We start from the raw sequence: 20,346 nt of genomic DNA, 5'->3' as shown, positions 1-20,346 counted from the left end.
ATCATTGTCATGACTTAGTAAGTTAAATCATATGAAACTGCCACTATTCAAAATTGCCAGTATTTGGACCTACAAAATTGTCAATTCCAGATGGTTCATACCTAATAAAGAGTCTACATGATCTGCCTTGAGGCCACCTCTCCAAACTCATTTCCTACAACTATCCACTTCACTCACTCTGCTCAGTTACTTGCACACACAATTATTCTGCTTTGAAGATTTTATACTTGCTGGAGTTTTTCCCTGGAATTTTCCCTCAAGATATTGACTTGACACCCCTTCAGTTTCTTCAGGTCTCTTGCACATATTACCTCATCAGAAGAACATTCCTGAATTTGTAAAACAGGCATCCTTCTCCAATTCAAGGATTTCTGAGCCCGTCACTCTGGTTTATTATTTTTAGCATTTCATTCATGCATTGAACAAATATGCTTTGAGCCCTTCCTATGGGCTAGATGATTTTCAAGGCAGTTAGACTATATCATTGAAAGAAATAGGCATGAATTCTTTGTAGGGGAAGACAGACAATAAAAAAATAGTCATTTTTTTAAATTAAAAGATATAGTGTGTTAGAATGTACAAGTGCTATGAAAAAACCATGAGAAGGTGGATGGAGGAAAAGTGTCTGCAATGGCATATAGAGTAGTTCGGGAGAGGTCCGCACAGAATAAATATTTAAAGAAGTTGAAGATGCAGATATCCAGAGAAGGAGAGTCTGGGGAAGAGAAAATAGCAGGTACAAAGGCCCCTCAGGAGGAGTCTGTCTGGATTGCCTGGCTTGTTTGAGGAACAATAAGGAGGCCAGAGCAGAGTGAGTAAGGGAGACAGTGTCAAAAGAGGAGGCCGGAGGGATGGGGTGGGAGGAGGGAAGCAGATGGTGGAGGGCCATGTAGGCATTGTAAAGGCACTGGCTTTACTCTAAGCAAAATGAGGGACCAGTGCAGAGTTTTGAGCAGAGAAGGCACATGATCTGGCTTCATATTTGACAAGGAGCACTTCGGTTGCTGTGCTGAGAACAGACTATAGAGGGAGAAGGGTGGAAGCAGACAGACCAGTTAAGCAGGTGTGGTAATTTACATGGGATAATGGTGGCTTGGACCAAGGAGTTAACAGCAGATGTAGTGAAAATGGTCACGTTCTGGAAATATTTTGAAGATAGTGCTGGCAGCATTTTCCAGATATGAGTGAGAAAACCATCTGGTGGTTTACTTGCTTATCATCTTTTTTCCCTTACTGGAATATTGGTTCCATGAAGGCTGGGATTTTGTTTAGCTCACTGTTATATTCCCATCACATGTGGGGCTTAGTAAATAGTTACTGAATGCATGATCATTTTAACCATCTCTTTCCTGAAGTAAACTTTGAAATGTTGATCAGGAATGGTACTCATTTATCATTGTATCTCTAGCACCCGGCACAGTGCCTAGCACTTAGGAACTGCTAGGTCAACTGCGCTGGCCCCATGTCATGCTGTTCCCACCAACATCCTCCTCTCTACAGTAACCACATTGTCATCTTTCAATAACTTGAACAGAAAATATGGATTCCCAGCATTAGGACATGCTGCCCCATCTGCACAGAAAGATACTTCCTGGCTTTACAAAACTAACTCTTGCTTATGATTAAGGAATCAGTGCACACAGCATTACCTCTAGGAGGCCCTCTCTGTCCCCTCCCGAGGATACCTCACTGTGTTTTCCATTGTTGTATGCATCAGACTTGTGAATATTTGTTCCCTGTCTTTCTCTCATAATAGATGTTAAACTGCAAGAGGACAGAGACCCTGTCTTGTTCACTAATAAATCCCAACAACATTGACTGGTTCCTAGTAGGTACTTTATATTTGTTGAATAAATGACAAAACTCAATCAAGCCTGATTATATTCAGTCAAGGAGGATTGGATGGGTGAGAAATATTAACAGAAGAAAAATAAGATGAAGAGGATTGCTTTGTAATTTTCAAAGCACTTTCTCATATACTGTTTCATTTAATCCCTATAGAATTATTTTCAGAATGTTATTGCTACTGACTCTGAAGAAGTAACTGATCTGCCCAAGATTACACCACATTAAACGACACAACTAGGATTAAAATGTCTTTTGACTATGAATCTTGTGTGGTATTTTGTTTTCCCTTCACAATATCATCCTTCCTCCCAAGAAAGTGATTAAATGACAATGATCCATAGGAGCCTAGTCTTATAGACAGACTTTCTCTCTGAACATAATCTCAACATAACTACCATATAATGCATTCTGTGAAGTGTGTTCTCTCTGATAAGAAAAACTATTGTTGCAAGAAGGAATTTTGCGAGAGGAATTTTGGATCCACACTTTCTAGGTTTTCAAGTCCATGCATAGAGCTCTGGGAAAAATAAAAAGAGGGAAAAGAGTGAAAAAATAGTCCAAAATGAAGAGAGATTGATGAATATACAACCATATTGATCATCCTCAAACTTCTCTTTTCGTTTATGTTCTGTGTCACCCAACTAGGATGTAAATGCTTGAGGGTAGTTCACTGCTGTCTTGCAGCAAATACTAGGCACTGAATTAATATTTGTTTTAGGAATGAAAAGGGCATTACATAAATCTGTTCTTTACACATCAAAGAACAGTCTCATGCCAGGCAAATGGCATCACTAGTAAACTTTGAAAAATACTGTGATTTGTTCATAACCAGGGATTTAAAGCCTCCTTTTATTTCATACTTTCAAAGTACAAAAGAATTGTGGTATATCTCGGAGGATGTACCCACAGCTTTTCCAAAAAAAGAAAGCAAGACCTTTTGTTCCACTGATTGCTGGTTCCAGCAGGGCCCGTCTTTATACTTATTTCCAAATAATTAGCTGTAGATTTGTTATCCCTGTGAAAAACGACCTGATATGAAACTTATCTTGATCAATATCAAGCAAAAGTAGACACTTAATAGGTCTGTAAGTGATGATGTAGATAACAATGTTGGTGGAGAAGAAGTCAAGTAAAAATTCACCCTGGTCTTTGTCAAGTGAATCCTTGTACAGGGCATTTTGGAATCATAGGACTTTTGAACTCAAAAAGACTTTTCACTCTTGATATTACAGTGAAGAAACTGAGGTCTGAAGAGGTTAAGAGACTTGACCAAGATTAATTCCTGGGACTAGAGTGACATCCTCGGATTCTCAGCTGGCCACGTTGTCATAACATCTCTAGCACCAAATAGCAAAGAGATGGAAGTCTGCTGATTTCTAGGTAGAAACGATTCCCCTTCATGCTTTTACTTTCCCTCTCAGATGCCTGCTCTGCCCTGACAAGGAATTTATCTGGTGTTTATGCTACACTTAAGAAGAGAAAAATGCTACTGGCAAATATTTTAATTTTAATGACTGGAGAGGCAAGTCATTAAAAAATGAGAATAGAAAGAATAAGAGGCAAGTAATATTAGTGAAGAAGAGAAAATCTATCATTTTAGTGTGGAACAACTTATAAAGTTTAGAGCTAGTTGAGTAATGGGAAAGAATACTCGACAATTATATTAAAAATCAAAAATACCTTTATAGGAGTGAGAACTAGATTAAACATGTAAGTAATTATTCTACTCATAGGAGCAATAAATTGCATAAAATAACCAGGAAAAATAATTGGAGCTATGTAATAGTTATATGAATAATATTATAAAGATATACCAAAAAACATAAAAGCTCTGATTAAATGGAGAAATGCACTACATTTATGAATGAAAAGTGTTACTATTTCAAAGATATCAGTTTTCCAAACATTATGCATATTCAGTGTATTTAGAATCAAAATTTAACATGAAACAGTAATTATATTTTAGACAATAAGATAACTTTTGCAAAAATAAACATTGGATCATCAACTAACATTATTCACAAATAAAAACACTCCAAATGGTTTAAAGGGCTAAAATAAACACTAAAAATCTCCCATGTATAACAGTGGTAGATGATAATGTAGCAGAACATGCAAAATCTTAAAATTAGTAAAGGTATTCTTAATATATGTGCTTAAAGATGGCTTGTTTAAAAAAGGAAGGAAAGAAAATAAAATGAAAAGGACATAGTATCTGATTTTCTTTTAGAAACTGAATCTTGAGAAGCATATTTCAGTCTACAATATAGGGTAAAGAAGCAGAAACCTGTGCTATTAACATGTCAAATGAGAGGCCATATTTAAATAATGGCATATATAACAAACCATCCTAAAATTTAGTGGCTTAAAATAGGAATAATTTATTTTTTTCTCAAGATTTTGTGGATTGCCTGGGGAGTTCTTTGGTTTGGGCCTATGTGTGGTGGCTCACCTGGGATTGTATGGTCTATGATGGCCTTACTCACATATCTGATTGTTGACTTGAAGTCACCTGGAGGGATGGAGATGTGCGGTCTCTCTACTCATTCCCATATTGATGGTCACAGGTTTCCCAAGAGCAGTGAGAGAAGGACAAGCACAAGGAGCAAGTGTTTTTCAAGCCTTTGCTTGTGTCATTTGCTAGTGTTCCAATGGCAAAGCAAGTTTCAAGGCCAAGCCCACCCAGAGTTACAAAACACACAGATACAGGGAGAGACCTAATGAGTGGCTATTTTTTCAATCTACCACAAATAATTTTAGAGGAAAATTAGTCTGAGGTAATATTCATATGTGTCCATGTATTTGAATGTCCAAGGATCATTGTATAAAGCCTAAACAACTGGGAAACATTAAATTAACTGGAGAGGTAAGGGACATTTAGTTGTTACATAAAGTAGGCCTGCAAAAGTGTGGCAGTTTAATTTTCAGATGTATGCAAATTCTTATGACGCCTATGAAAAAAAGTACATTTGAATTATTTTACCCCCAGATGTGTTGTATTCCTTAACACTTTTGATGTGTTTCTCTCTGGCCTTAGGAAGATAATGTAGCACTTGGGAACAAAGATGCAGCCTAACAGCCCTGCAGTGGAGGCCAAGATGGAGAAGATCTCCACAGCCACCATGACCTTGCCCTTGGTGCTGTGGTAGACAGGGAGGAAGGGGACCCAGACACTGGAGAACACCAGCATGCTGAACGTCAGGAACTTGGCTCCATTGAAGGTGTCAGGCAGGTTGCGGGCCAGGTAAGCCAAGGAGAAGCTGCCCAGGGCCAAGGAGCCCAGGTATCCCAGGACACAGTAGAAGGCGGTGACCGAGCTCTTGTTGCACATGATGATGATGTGGCCTTGTTCAGAGTGCGCAACCATGTCAATGAAGGGAGGAGAGGTCCCCAGCCAGACTCCACGGAGACTCAGTTGGATAAAGGAGCAGACAGGAATGATGAAGTTAGGTGCCCCTGACACGGACCACTGCCTCATCCTTCTCCCTGGAGCGGTGACCTTGAAGGCCACAAGCACAGTAAGAGTTTTGGCCAAGACGGCAGAAACAGCCACAGTAAAAAGAATTCCAAATGTGATTTGTTGAAGAATGCAGGTGGCTGTGTTGGGACGACCGATGAAGAGTAAGCAGCAGAGGAAGGACAGGGTGAGGGAGACGAGCATGATGTAGCTGAGAGTCCGATTATTGACCTTGACTATGAGAGTGTCTTGGTGCTTCACAAAGACCCCCAGGACCACAGCCGTGAGGCCAGAGAAAGAGAGAGCTGTGCAGGCGAGGGCCATCCCCAAGGGGTCTTCATAAGCCAGAAAGGTCACAGCTTTTTGGAGGCATTGGTCTCGCTCTCTGTTGGCATACTGATGATCCGGACACCTGACACACTGGTCCATGTCTGGGGAGAAGTGCAAAGTGTCCTCAGTCCAGGTTCAGTAATTCTGTCATTCACAGGCCCCCAAAGAAGAGCACTGGACAAGTTTAGCCAAATTGTCCTCCTTTGTTGCTCTAGACACCAGGTAAAAAGTGGTCTGCAGGGAGCGATTCCAAGTTAATTCTGCCCATCTTCTTTATGGTTCAGTAAACTAAGCTGTTAGTGTTATTAGTGTTTATCTTGTGTGTTCATGACAGCACTTTTTTCTCGAAGAAAGCCAAAAGATGTGCCTATGTCACTCAGTTATACCCCTATAAGCTGTGACCTGGTTTTATTCCTTCAATAAACAAGCGCTTATTGAAAAACCACCATGAGCCAGGTAATATGCTGTGTTCTAGGGCAACAGAGATGACCAAGTCACAGACCTCATTCCTAGGGAGTTTCGAAAGGACATGCTTTCTACCTTCTAAAGTGATCTCTAGTACATTTCATCTTGATTTCACTACCACTGCTTCTGTTAAGATTCTAGTCACGTCTCTCCTATGTTATCACAAGAACTTTCTATTCGGGTTCTCTGCCCCAGCCCAGCGGCAGAAGTGATGTTACATGGAAATGTGATCATGTTTATTATCCTCCACTAAAAATTTCAACAAACTCTTAAAAAGACCAAAAAGATGCTATATAACCTTGGTTTTGCCTATCTCTACTTTCTCTGCTCTGATTTTTAAGATTCTCAAATCTGGGGGCCGGCCTCGTGGCCAAGTGGTTAAGTTCACGCACTCCGCTGCAACAGCCCAGGGCTTCGCTGGTTTGGATCCTGGGCGTGGACATGGCACCGCTCATCAGGCCACGCTGAGGCGGCGTCCCACATGCCACAGCTAGAAGGACCCACAACTAAAATATACAACTATGTACGGGGGTGATTTGGGGAGAAAAAGCAGAAAAAAAAAAAGATTCTCAAATCTTCCTGTGGTTCTCAAACTGTCCCATGCCCATGCAGCCCTGTAGGCGTCAATGCCTGCTTTTTCCTCCTGCTTGAGGAATTGCTCCTTCTTCTGTATGTTCCATTAAAATCTCTAGTTACCACAATCTGCCTGATAATAATTTCTGTGGGTGGTGCGAGTTAGAGTTAGAGAGTCATTATTTTCTCCGTGGATGCAGTCAATTTACCCAACATGTTTGTTTGAAAAGACTTTTGTATTCCCTCTACTCCTCAGTGTTTCCTGGTCATAAGTCAATGTGCATATATGGGTCCCTATAAGACCAGTTTGTATCTGAATTTCCTATTTGGTTCCACTGATTCCATTGTTTATCCTTATGATGAAGCTACACTACTGTGAGGCTATACTACTTGATATCAGGGAGAGTAAGTCCTGCCACCCTCTTCTTGGTCTTTAAGATGGTCTAATCTATGCTTTCCCTTTATCATTTCCATATGAATTTATAAGTTGTAATTTCCACAGCAAAACTGATCAGAATTTTAATTGCAATTGTACAGAATCAGCGGATCGATTTGGACAGTGTCGATATCTGTACAACATTGGATCTGTTCAGACACGATCACAGTTTTTCTCTCCACTTCTTTCAGTTATCTTTTGTTTTTCTAAATTCACTTCTGTAAATTTGTGGACAGAAGCCTTTCAAAACTTTCATTAGGTTTATTTCTAGGTATTTCATTCTTTTAAGATGATTAAGTGTCATCTTTTAAAATTTAAATTTCAAATGCCTTGTACCTGGTATGGTGAAATAAAAATTTGTTTGTATATTAAACTTGTACTCAGCCACCACAAAACTCAGTTGATTCATTAATTTATCAGGATTTTATACTTACACAATAACATCATCTGAAGATCATGTCAAATTTATTTTTTCCTTTCCAATAAAGTATTCCTTTTCTTTTCCTACCAATATTGCACTGGGCAGGACCTCCAGTGTAACATCTAGTAGCAGGGGTAAGATTGAACATTCTTCTCTCATCCCCGCTTTCAACACTGGGCTTTCATCTTTGGTTCTGTAAATGCCCTTTCTGGGATTGAGAGAGTTCCCTTCTAGTCTTCATTTTGTGAGAGTTGTTTTTGTTGTTTGTTTTAAAACATGAGTGAGTCTTTAATTTTATTATTTTTGTTTGCTTGTTTGTTTTATTTTCAAGAAGATTAGCCCTGAGCTAAGATCTGTGCCAATCTTCTATTTTATGTGGGACGCCTGCCATAGCATGGCATGACAGGCAGTGCACAGGTCCACATCTGGGATCTGAACCAGTGAACCCCGGGCCGCCGAAGTGGAACGTGTCAACTTAACCACTGTGCCACCGGGCTGGCCCCTAATTTTATTATTTTTCATTATGCAGTTATTGTGATTATGACTTCTCTTTCTTCCAGGGTTAATGTACTGAATTACACTGCATGAACTAAATTTGGTCATAATATGGCCTTCTTATAAAATACGGCTGGATTTGGAATTTTGATTTGTTTTTTGTTTTTGTAGGATTCTTGAGTTTCATTCAAGAAAGAGTGTGGCCTGTAAATTTCCTTTCCTGTAATGACTTTGTAAGATTTTGGTTTAAGAGATTCTCACAAAGTGAGTCAAAAAGTTTCTGTTTTTTCTGTTCTCTGAAAGAGTTTGAGTAAACGTATGTTATTTATTCTTGAATATTTGGTAGGATTCACCAGTATTCTATCAAAGAAATATCCCACAATAAACTTTTGTAGGAATGTTTTAAACTATAACTCAATTTCTGCAATAGATCTGATATCATTCAGATTTTTCATTTCTCCTTGAGACAGCTTGGTAAATTTGATTTTCTTGGAAGTTTGTGAATTTCATCTACATTTTCATTGTATTAACAATATGTTATTTAAATTTTCTTGATGTTAAAAAGTTTCCTTATGAAAGCACAGATTACACCCATTTTAGCCTTGGTATTTTTTGCAATTTTTCTTATTTCCTTTGTTCAACAGTTCTAGGAGTTTATCAAGTTTATTTGTCATGGATTAGAATCTAATTTAATTTTGTTTATTTTCTCTATGTTTTTCTTTTATGTTTGTAAGTCTTCCTTTTATATTTATCTTTTTCTATTTTCTGTTTTCTTTGTGTTTACTTTTCTGTTCTGTTTCTAGTTCATGATGAATGCTTAGGACCTAGAACTTCAGCCTTTCTTCTTCATTTTTTTTTTCTTTTGCAGAAGATTAGCCCTGAGCTAACATCTGCCACTGACCCTCCTCTTTTTCCTAAGGAAGAATAGCCCTCAGGTAAGATCCATCCCATCTTCCTCACTTTATATGGGGATGCCTGCCACAGCGTGGCTGGCCAAGTGGTGCATAGTCTGCGCCCAGGGTACAAGATGGCGAAGCCCAGGCCAACGAAGTGTAAAGTGCAAACTTAACTGTTGCACCACCGGGGAGGCTCCAGCCTTTCTTCTTTTGAATAAACATAATGTACAATATACATATGTACACATAACCGTGGATTACACATTTCTCTCTAAGGATCATTTTAACTCCACTCCATAATGTTTTATAGGTAGTATTTGCAATTGGAAACATCTTCTAATTTCTATTGTAGTTTATTCTTTAATCATGGGTTGTCTCCATGTGGATTTGAATCTCCAAATACATCAGAATTGACGTTAGTTGAGCAGTATTCTTTATATGTACACGTGGAACATAAACCCGAACTGACCAGGGTCAAGTGTGCCCATGGAAACTTTATTCCAATTGACTACATGCCAGACCATATCTCCAGTCTCAGTACATTCCAAAAGAAATTGAAATCATACTAAGTATGTTGTGAAAGTAAACTACATTTCAATCACAAAAAGAAAATTAGAAAATGCTGCCTTGGATGTGGTTCTAGCATTGAAACATTTAACAATAGATCTGAGTAATTGCAAGATGTTAAACTGTGGTAAGAAAAATCTTCATTATTTGTTTTCTGTTCTTTTCTACACTATGTCCCAAATCCCAAACCCACATCCTCTGTGTTCTAGTCACATGGAACCTATTCTTAAGTTCCCTGGATATTAAATATATTGCTAATTTGCCTTTCTTTTTGCCATTTCTAATAATTCTACCAAGAATTTATTACCCTATTCATTAGTCTGATATAATACGAGCGCTACTGCCTCTATGAGGAAGCTCATGACACTGCCAAATATAGATACTATCCCAATATAGATACTATCACTTATTTCATCCCATGGGTCACTGAATACATTTATCACAGCCCTATGTCACCACCTTGAATTTAATGACTGGGTGTTATCTCCCCGACTCACCTGTGAACTCAGGGATCAAGACAGACTCAGTGAGACCATGCTGTACCATAAGCATTTTGTATGCTGTGGAAATACTTATTTCTTAAATCAAATGCAAACTTTCTGTTTTCCTGCTCTGTGCCAAAACAGCACTAGACACTGTAAAATTGAGGATGTCTTCAATGTGATCTAAATGTAGTTTTAAAGAGGATGAAAAGCAAATATTTACAATGCTGCCTGTTAGATTCCATGACAGGGATGAAAGGTTACTGTGCAGTGGTCCAAAAGGGTTTCCTTGAGATGACAATGTCTGCAATGGTTCTACAATGAGCCAAGTAAGCTAGTTCAGGGCAGAGAGAGAGCGTGTCATTTCAGGTGGAAATATTATTGGCTATAAAAACTAAATTACTAAATAGAAGAAGGAAGCATTTTGACTCTGCAGTCCTCCTGCAGAATCTTTGCCTTTCCTTGGGTGAATGGCAGATAACAGAGAGGTGGAGAATGTCTCTGCAAGGCACACACTCACCTGTCTCATTGGAAATCTCATTCTCTGGGCAGGGGGTGCAATCAAAACAGCAGGTAGCCTTTCCCTCCTGAGGGGTCTTCCTGAATCCGGGACTACAACTCTCACTGCATACAGAGTGTGGAGTCTGGAAAAGATCAGATACCTGTTGGTAACGGCTGTTACTTTTACCTAATTTTCCAGTAGCTAGAGTGTTTTAGAATACTGGGCCTTTAACAAATTCAACTTTTATATAACTAAATCCAATTCATTGGCTGGGTGCCATGTTTACTGTATGATATAAAATACAGGCATAGCTCGGACATATTGCGGGTTTGGTTTGAGGTCACTGCAGTAAAGCGAATATCCCCATAAAGCAAGTCACATGACTATGTTGCATTCCCAGTGGATAAAAAAAGATATGTTTACACTATACTGTAGTCAGCTATGGGTGCAACAGCTTCATATCTAAAAGAACAATGTACATAACAATTAGAATTACTTTATTTTTAAAATTGCTGCCCAATAGCTGAGCCTTTAGAAAGTCATAATATTTTTGCTGGTGGAGGGTCTTGCCTCCACCTTGGATAATTGGTAAGTCAGAAAATTCCTTAAGTTGGAAGTGAGTTGTTAAATGCCCATATGTGGCCCTTTGCTAAGTGCTGAAGGAGCACAAAGCCCCCACAATAAGATTTTGGTTATTTATGTGTAGTGTGAAGCATTGTGATTAGATCCAACCCACCTCAGGAACACCGATGGCCCACTCTATCATTTCCTCAGATAAAGAGAGTTCCTGACCTCGTGGAGCATGTGGGGGAATACTTTCCTACTTTCATCTTAAGTCCAAGACCTTCTGGAAAATTCCAAAAGTTGAGAATGGCATACTCTGCCTCTGATCTTCTTCCTTCAGCCAAATTCATGGAGTCACCAGCAGGATTGTTAAATTGGATGTTCCCAAGAAAGGGTTGCGGCTAAAAGAGATGCATCATCCTGTGATGAAGTGTTTCCCGGTGTGAAAGATGAAAAGCCTGAATGGGGAAGGGCACTCATCATATGAAATCCCTGCTTCACAATTTAACTTTATTACAAGCATCTGATTAAGTAAAATAAATGAAACCATATGGAGAACTAAAACACCATACTGTTTCTATCAGTTGCAAGAGCAAATGCCGAAAGACATGCAGACCAAGACAGTCTGTGGCAAGGGATTCAGACAAATGTCAACTGCAGAGTTAAATCTAGCTGCACTCATGCACTCTCTGAATTATTCCAGAGCATCAATCTGCAAAATGATATTAGCAATACCTAAAGTGGCTGCAGAAATAAGTGAGATCATTTATGTAAAGTATTCAGTATAATTTTCAGCACCATATAGGCACTTAAGGGACAAATTCTCTTCCTACTGTCATTGAGTAACCTCATGGGAGAAGGCTTAATATTCCCTACTGAAAACACTAGGCAGGCAGGATGTTGAGATCCTTTGTAACACAAAGTAGTGATATTGACTCATAGCTGACTTCCTCCTTGCCATTAGCACCTTCTTCTTGAAGACCACTACTACCCAGGATGAGATTTACCTCCTAGAGAGGGAAACAAGCACAGAAACTCTTGTGTTCTTAGAGAAAGAATCCTAACTACTTGGTTTGTGCTCCGTGGAACTCCGTAAGAAAGTCACATTTATGACAGGACATGCTATTAAGTGGAAGAGACATTACCTGCCAGGGAGAAAACACCAGCCCTTCTCCACTTCCCATTGTCTGCATTTCTACTTGTTGAAGAAGCATCTCGTGAAGGGTCCAGGCAACAGCATACACAGCATTGTACACATTGTTACTGCCTTCAGTCATGGCCATGTCAAAACAATACCAAGGCAACAATCCCAGGGAGGCATTGAGTGGACACTTCTCCAATATTTTACAGTCAGATAGTCAGATTCAGAAACCATGCAATTAAAAGAGATGAACCACAACTTAGCAAGGTAAAAGTCTTCTGGATATTTGGAAGGGTTAGCTGTCATGATGAATTTTTCAAAACCAGGGATCTCACCATGTTGGTGTGAAAAAATGAGTTCCATGGAATGAGTCAAGTATGAATTCTCTTGGACCAGCAGTAAAATCCCACTGTGATGTCACGACCCAGACTTTCCATATCACTAAAAGATGCCATTTAGAAAAGCTCAAGCTTATTAGAGAGTCAGAATCACCATAAACGATAACCACCTTCGCTGATGATTCCTTGATCCACAAATGATATTGCCAGGTCGTTGAGAAATATGTCCTGTCACTGACAGGGATCATTTCCACAAAGGCTGCACAGATTCCGTTCCTGTCCATCTCTCCTCTCAAATCTGAGAGAACCTGAACACCTTTCCTGACTTCTGAGATAACTAGCCCCACCCAGGTCCAATTGAAATGAAGCAGCAAAGAGACCATGCCAAGGACCAGAGATGTGTCCCTCGGGGCCATCTGATAAAGAGATGGAAACTGGTCATTGTCACTCAGGATATGCTCAAAAGGGCCATAGGTAAGCTAAAGGGAAAAGAAATTTGTAATCAGTGTAAGGAAGAGGATTGGCAAAAAGCACACTCTCCGTCCTGAAGGGTATTCAGAAACACCTGGAAGTGGTAGAAGGGAGATTTGCCCACTTCATTTTCTAATCATTCCCCACTCCCTGAGAGCTTGCTAGAGAATAACCGATCAGACTCAGAGTTCCAGGAAATTGCTTTGTCTCCTTCCCCCTCATCCTCCTCTCTACCCCGAACAAAGGAAAGCCATACCCCACCGAGGCTCTGTACACTTCTCCTTTGAGATCATATCCATTGAGAGATGCATAAACCCAGTCTCATCCATTCGTCTTTTTTAGGCACCTAAGAATGCACCAAAGGAGACATGGTTTCATCTCTTCCCATCCCACACAGCCTTACCTGTGGAAATTTGTAGAGTGCCAGCAGTGTTCCAATCTGGGCAGAAATTGCCCATGTGGTTCCTGTAAGCACTGCTACAGACTTGCTCTCTCTCCTACAGGTGTAATTAGGGATGTCCCTGTCCAGCCCTGAAAGCCAAATGAGGGAACTCTCCAATGTCCTGTGTTCACTGTGCACTGCATTATAGAGATCAAATCCCAGAGACATGTTGGGTAAAAGATGGGGGTTTCTGTTGATTTCCTCAATGGCAAAAATGAAGGCCAGGACAGTTCTTCTGCTGAAACTTGCAGAGAGGGATAGGGATCCTTAGGGAAAAGACACAAACCTTGTTGATCTTAAACTCCAGTACAATCACTTAATTAGGGATGAATGCCCAGTCAACTCATTTCACCTGTGGCAACATCCGGCTCTCCTGAAGCTGTAGAATTTAGAGCTAAAGCAAATCACATAACAAAGACTCTGGAAGGTCCCACTGAATTCCACACATGGAGGAGTGTGGTTAAGTTTACAAAGGAAAATAAAACGAATGGGAAATGTAGATCACATTCAGAGAGGGTTTTGTAAATCATGCTTTGGTTCAGGATCCAAAATGCTTGTTCATATGAGCACATCATTAAATGTTTCATGGAAGAGCAAGAATATTAACAGGAGATTGGAGATAGCCCCGGGGAGGAGGAGTAGTTCCAACTGAAGTGTATGAGGCAAGCAGAGAAGCATGACATCTGTGGGTTGACGATGGTGCAACAGAAGGCTGGCAATCAAATTCCCTAAACTTCTGCCCCATCAAAGTCGTGTATCTGCCACCATCAAAAAACAGGGAGCTAAGGCAAATGTCAGCATTCCACTGAAGGAGGAATCATCAAAAGGCAGGAACACTTGGAAGAAGCATAAAAGACCGAAAGAACTGGAGACACTTAGGAATCTAAGAGACACAACATTGCAAAGTTTAAAAAGTTCATCATCCATTTCTTATTTTAAAAATGTAACAATAATGTCAATATTAGCAATTAACATCTTCGGCAGTACCTAGTCCCAATAGCCCCTATTCTCTTCGTCTCCTCTACAGACTTTCTACAAAGGAATAATCTCCGAGGCCAAAGGAAATATTTTGCATTTCTATTGCCTGAGATCTGTAATTCCATCCAGAATGAAACAGAGTACGCTGTACTTATTTCAAGTGTTCTCTTTGTTGAGGCTTGATTAATAGCCCAGTTCATGCTCACTGCTTGTTAATGCTTCCTGTGTGCTTGAGAAGGATAGGTATTCTTCAATTTTGAGGTATAGGGTTCTATATGTGTCCAATAAATCAGACTTGCAAATTTGGTTTTCCAATATTCTATTATTAGATATATGTTATTGTTGGTCTGAGAGAAAAGTGGAAATTCTTCGCTATGAGGGTTGATTGTTTTATATTTACCCTCCCCCTTTCCTCCTCCTCTTCTTCTATCTCCTCTCTTTTCTATTTGATGCTATATTATCTTAACATGATACAGTGTGTACGATTAGAACTACTGTAGTGAGCTGAACTTTTATGCCATTGTGAATCAACCACTTTATTCTTATTCATGCATGTTATCCTTATCTGTTTTATCTGATATTGACTGGTATTTGCGTAGTGTGTCTTTATATCTTCTTCCATATCTTGACTTTCTAATTTACCATGGTCTTGGTTTTCACATGTCTTGTTAACAAGATATAGCTAAAGTAGTTATCGCCCCATTCAACCTGACAATTTGCATTTAACTGGAGAATTTATTACATGTACATTTGTTGTATTTATATACTTGTTTTAGCCCCCCATCTATGTTTTTGTCACAACATTTTTTATCACTTTTATCTCCTTTTAAAATGTATTGATTTATGCTTGTTTTCTATATTCCATTTTATCTCCCCTATTTGGGGGAGAGTTACATTCTCTACTTCTATTTCACCACCAGTCCACACTGTCTGACGTAGATATATTTTCTCATCTCCTGAGAAACTCACCGAGCCACCAGCTTTCAGCCACCTCCTCATGACTAGCTCGTTTTTGTTTCTGAGAATTTTATTTCTGCTTTTTCTTTAATTTCTCTCATTATCTCCTCCATCTCTAACTTATCCCTCAGATGTTCTAGTTCCTTGTCTTTTCGCACTGCATTCTGTTTCCTTCAGAATTGAAATTTAGTTCTTTGTTCTCTCTTCTATTACGTAACCCATCTATGGAATTTTAAATCTCAAAAGTTATGTATTTTTCATCTCTGAAATGTTATTTGCCAAATATGTCTGATAATTTCTTAAAGTCTCCTGTTTGATTTTTATTTTGTGGTTCTAATTTTTATAAACAGTTTATACATAGTTATTTTATATTTTGAAATGGATAAATCTAATAGTTGAGGTTTCAGGGTCTAAATCTCTTCTTTTATTCTTAATTTTATTTTTCATGTTTTGATGACTATTATAAACAATGGCACGTGTTTCCTTATGTTTTTGGTGAACTTGGATTATGAGCTCAATCTTATGTGAAAACTTAATGTAGGGTGCTTCCTTCCAGAAAAGGATGTCAATGACCTCTGCTCCCAGTCATGTGAGGTGACACCAAGCTGAGTGACTTTATTTTCTTTTTTTATGGCTCACAACAAATCTTGGAGTCTGAGAGTCACTTCCCTAAAGTCACTGTGACTCAAAGGCAAATCCTTTCATTGCAGGACGGCGCTGGCCTTTTGCCTCTGGGTAAATCCAAAATTTTCAAGCGCTTACAATTTCCTTCTTTTGTACTTTGAGATTTCTCTGACTTCATGGAAACTTGGGAATGCAATTAAAATCCTACTATTTTATTAAAGTCATGAAAAACGTTGTTTTGTACAGGGAAACCCCTACAAGTTATCTATTCCTCTATACTCCCAAGAATTCTTTCCTTTGGATACTGCTTTGGATTTCTTTCTTTTCACACAAATTCTTTCTTTAAGTTGAAAAGAAAATAAATTTTCTAATCAAATGCATGAGCTTAGGGGGTAGAAACAATTTACACACTGTTCAACCAAATAAGTTTAAGGTATAGAAAATTTTACAGCCTTATCATCTACCTATGGATTAGGTACATTTAACTGAAACTAGGAACCTGCATTTAGAACATATTTAATCAAATTCTAGGAGAAGAGTCATTGAGATGCACACTCCAGAGAATATTCTTTTTCTGTAATGTGCACACACACTTCACACATACCTGATGGACATGCGACAAGCCATGATGTGGCCAACATCAGTCAGCTTGGCTCTGGTGTGATAGAACCAATCATATTTTAAGGAGGGAGAGTGTGAAGAATCTATGGAAGCCCCATACATTTGCCATGTTAGAGCATTAAATGCTGCCAACAAAGAAGAAGGATGGTGTGTTATAAAAATAAATTGAAATCTGTAAAGAGCAGAGAATGACATCCACATTATTCTTCTTGCAGATAGAGTGTTCTTCCTGAGGATAAAGCACCCCATTTCTGAGTAAAAATGAAGAATGTGTGTGTGTCATTGTGCCTCCAATTGCTGAGATAGAGTCAGGGTACAAGAAGTGTATTGTGGTGTGACATCTGTGAAAAATAGAAGGATTAGGGAGGGAGAGGCTTCACACTGATACAGATCATGCACTTGTGAGATGAAAAAAGAAGGAGGGTTAGGCAGGGAGAGCTCCCCATCAAAATGGGGAGATGCTAGTCCTCTGGCCCTGCCCCAGACCTACTGACTCAGAATGTGTGAGGTGGGGTCCAGCACTCCTTCTGTGTTTTAACAAGCCCTCCAGGTGATTCTGTCCCATGATAAAATTTGAGGACAACTAGTTTAATGGAAAGTTATCACACCAAAGAAATAAACACAGAAGAAGTGAAACAATTGCCTAAATACTTTGTGGTAATGTGCTTTTAAAAATGCAAAATACAAATCACTTTAAAGGAAGCATACAAGTTGTAAAACCATCTAGAACAAAGAGTTCAATTTATACCTAGAGAAACTGAAGTTGGAGAGAAAAGAAAGAAGTAAAAACCATTACATTTTTCATCTAATATTGAGGAGTCAATGAGGCAAGACTTCAGATTCTGAGTTCTTCTTATTTTTAAAATTAAAAGTATTCTAAAATCAAATGAAAAAAGATGCATATATCCAAGCTGGTGGAGAAAAGTTTAAAGACGAAAATGATTTATTTATTCATTTATTTTTCTTTGCTGAGGAAGTTTCAACCTGAGCCAATATCAGTTGCCACTCTTACTCTATTTTGTATGTGGACCGCTGCCACAGCATGGCCACTGACAGATGAGTGGTGTAGCTCCATGCCCAGGCTGCTGAAGTAGAGCATGCTGAACTTAACCACTAGGCTACCACAGCTGGCCCAAAAAATTATTTTTCTTAGTGCAAAACTAGTAAAAATAAAAATGTCAAATATGAAAGTTAAAAACAGGACCACAGAGATAAAGGTACACGTATCAATTATACTGTATTTAAATTACTTAAATCCCTTCCTTTTGTTTTTTATTTTTGAGAAAGATTATCCCTGAACTAACTGCTGCCAATCCTCCTCTTTTTGCTGAGGAAGACTGGCCCTGAGCTAACGTTCATGCCTATCTTCCTCTACTTTATATGTGGGACGCCTACCACAGCATGGTGTGCCAAGTGGTGCCATGTCCACACCCAGGATCCAAACCCTCGATCCTGGGCCACCAAAGCGTAATGTGTGAACTTAACCGCTGTGCCACCGGGCCAGCCCCTTAAATCACTTTCTCAGTATTGAATATTGTTCTATGTCACTCACAGAAGACACAGGAAATAAACATGGAACATAAATACTGAAATAAAGGGGATTATCAATGATATTCTATACAAGTGCTCACAAAAGCAAAGCCACAATTAATATGATACTATTATACGTGTAAGTGTGTACTGTAATACACATATCTGAAGGCAAAAGGTACTAAGGAATACAATGTAAGTAGAGTTTAAAAAGCATATGCGAAATAATAATATATATAAAAGAAAGATTTTAGAAATATGAAATAAAGTGAATCTAACTATAACCACAGTAAGAGAATTCACTGTAACCTCTCTTAGTCTTTGTCCAAAATACATCAATATACTAATCATGTACAGTGTTAACCTTGGTTTATTATTAAATATTTGAGAAACACACCCAATCTACATATAAATCTCAAACTTTCTGACTTAAAAGTAGAGAAAGCATATTATTATGAAATTGATCCTTTCCTCATTCAGCAAGCAAGTTCTATATCATAGTCAATTCCTGAAATCACCCGAAGAGAGAGATCCTTTGGCCAACCGCAGAAATCCTGATTCAGAAGCTCATCATGTGAACAAGTAGATTTGAAGTCCAGCTCTGTAAACCATGCACTCACACAAAATTCTCATTAACTACCAACATATTCTACATAAATCAGATAATTATTTTTTTGAGGAAGATTAGGACTGAGCTAACTGCTGCCAATCCTGCTCTTTTTGGTGAGGAAGACTGGCCCTGAGCTAACATCCATGCCCATCTTCCTCTACTTCATATGTGGGAAGCCTGCCACAGCATGGCTTGACAAGCGGTGCATAGGTCTGTGCCCGGGATCTGAACCAGCGAACCCCGGGCTACAGAAGTGGAATGTGCAAACTTAATCGCTGTGCCACTGATAATTTTTGTGCCCCATCAGATAATTTTTAACCACTAATCACTCTAATGTATAACTCTTTGTTCAAACAGGAAATCAAACCAATGATTAGAAAGGAGTAGCCAGGAACCCAGGAGAGAGAGGAGAGAGAAAGGAAGAAGAGAAAGAAGATAAGCTCTCAACTCAATGCAAGGGGAAAGAAGAAACAAAATATATATAAAATAATTTGAAAAAAGATACAAGCAGAGTTAAGCATATAAACAAATAAAACATAAGTCCAGAGGAAAATTAATCAGTTGTTTTAATTCTCTGGAAAGATCTATAAAACTGACATCATTCAGACAAGACTAATTAAAAGAATACTTTGAAGAAGACAAACATTAATGACACTAGGTGGGAGAAAGGGACCATGAGTGAAGCCACAGAGGAAATTCTATAGCCATCATGAGAATACTGTGTGTAATCACCCAGAAATATTGTGTATAATCGCCTGCGTATATTTCACCTGGGATCTCAGTGAAAGAGCCGCTTTTTACATGAAAATGTAATTACCCAACTCACTCAAGCATAAAATAAAGAGGAAATGATACAAATGTTGCTACACGCCTTCAAGAGAGATTTTAAGAAATAAAATTCAAATCTATGGCAGGGCTCAATGTCTTTACAGATGAGCTGTTTCTAAAACTTAAGAATAGATATTTACCCTACTAGGGTACCCTTCCCTACCCTCCCAGACGATAGAGTAAGAAGGTATATCTCTATTAATTGTGAAGTTAACCTGAGCCTGTTACCAACACCAAAAGGAAAATATGAGCAAGAAATCATCACAAACAGGCTATTAGAAAATTAGATAACCTTTTCATATCCTCACATTCAATGTCCTCACATATCTGCCAGGAGATAAACACTATGCTCATTGAAGTATACAAAGGATTTGATACCATTTGACATGCCTTTCTAACAGAACATATGATTTTTGGAGGACACTTCCGTGAAATGTTTTTTTTTTTTAAATAACTAAAACTAAAAAATCTCCTCTCAAGTCAAAACACAGGTCTTCTTCAAACAAGAACAATGAGTCACATTTACAGATGGGTGAGGGATGGGCACAGAAGATCACCCCAAATGGGGGCTGCTCTGCACAGGCTGGGATGTTTCCCCCGGCAGATCTGAAGGTCCAACACTACGAGCCATGGCTACTGCCACAGCAGCTCATCTCCCACGAGTGCTGTGGGATGAAGATGCTTAAAGAATCTCTGCATGAAGGGCATGTCCATTAAAGTCAGGGACAGCGCCATAACTTCTGTTAGCACCAATATTATTGAGTATCTTT

General features: G+C 38.9%; 1 protein-coding gene across 1 annotated transcript; it reads right to left on the bottom strand.

The window, feature by feature from the left end:
• Positions 1-4,822: 4,822 nt before the first annotated feature.
• Positions 4,823-16,614, bottom strand: LOC123278693 (vomeronasal type-2 receptor 116-like). The gene is given in 9 exon segments (XM_044752251.2): positions 4,823-5,736; positions 10,491-10,614; positions 11,209-11,280; positions 11,282-11,437; positions 12,182-12,397; positions 12,400-12,535; positions 12,537-12,994; positions 13,390-13,672; positions 16,592-16,614. Coding segments are annotated over 9 exon segments (2,382 nt in total).
• Positions 16,615-20,346: the final 3,732 nt, after the last annotated feature.

This window comes from Equus asinus, chromosome 20 (assembly GCF_041296235.1).
Source record: "Equus asinus isolate D_3611 breed Donkey chromosome 20, EquAss-T2T_v2, whole genome shotgun sequence".
Lineage (NCBI taxonomy): Eukaryota > Metazoa > Chordata > Mammalia > Perissodactyla > Equidae > Equus > Equus asinus.
Note: the sequence above shows the minus strand (reverse complement) of the source record. Positions and strands in the feature narration are given on the sequence as shown.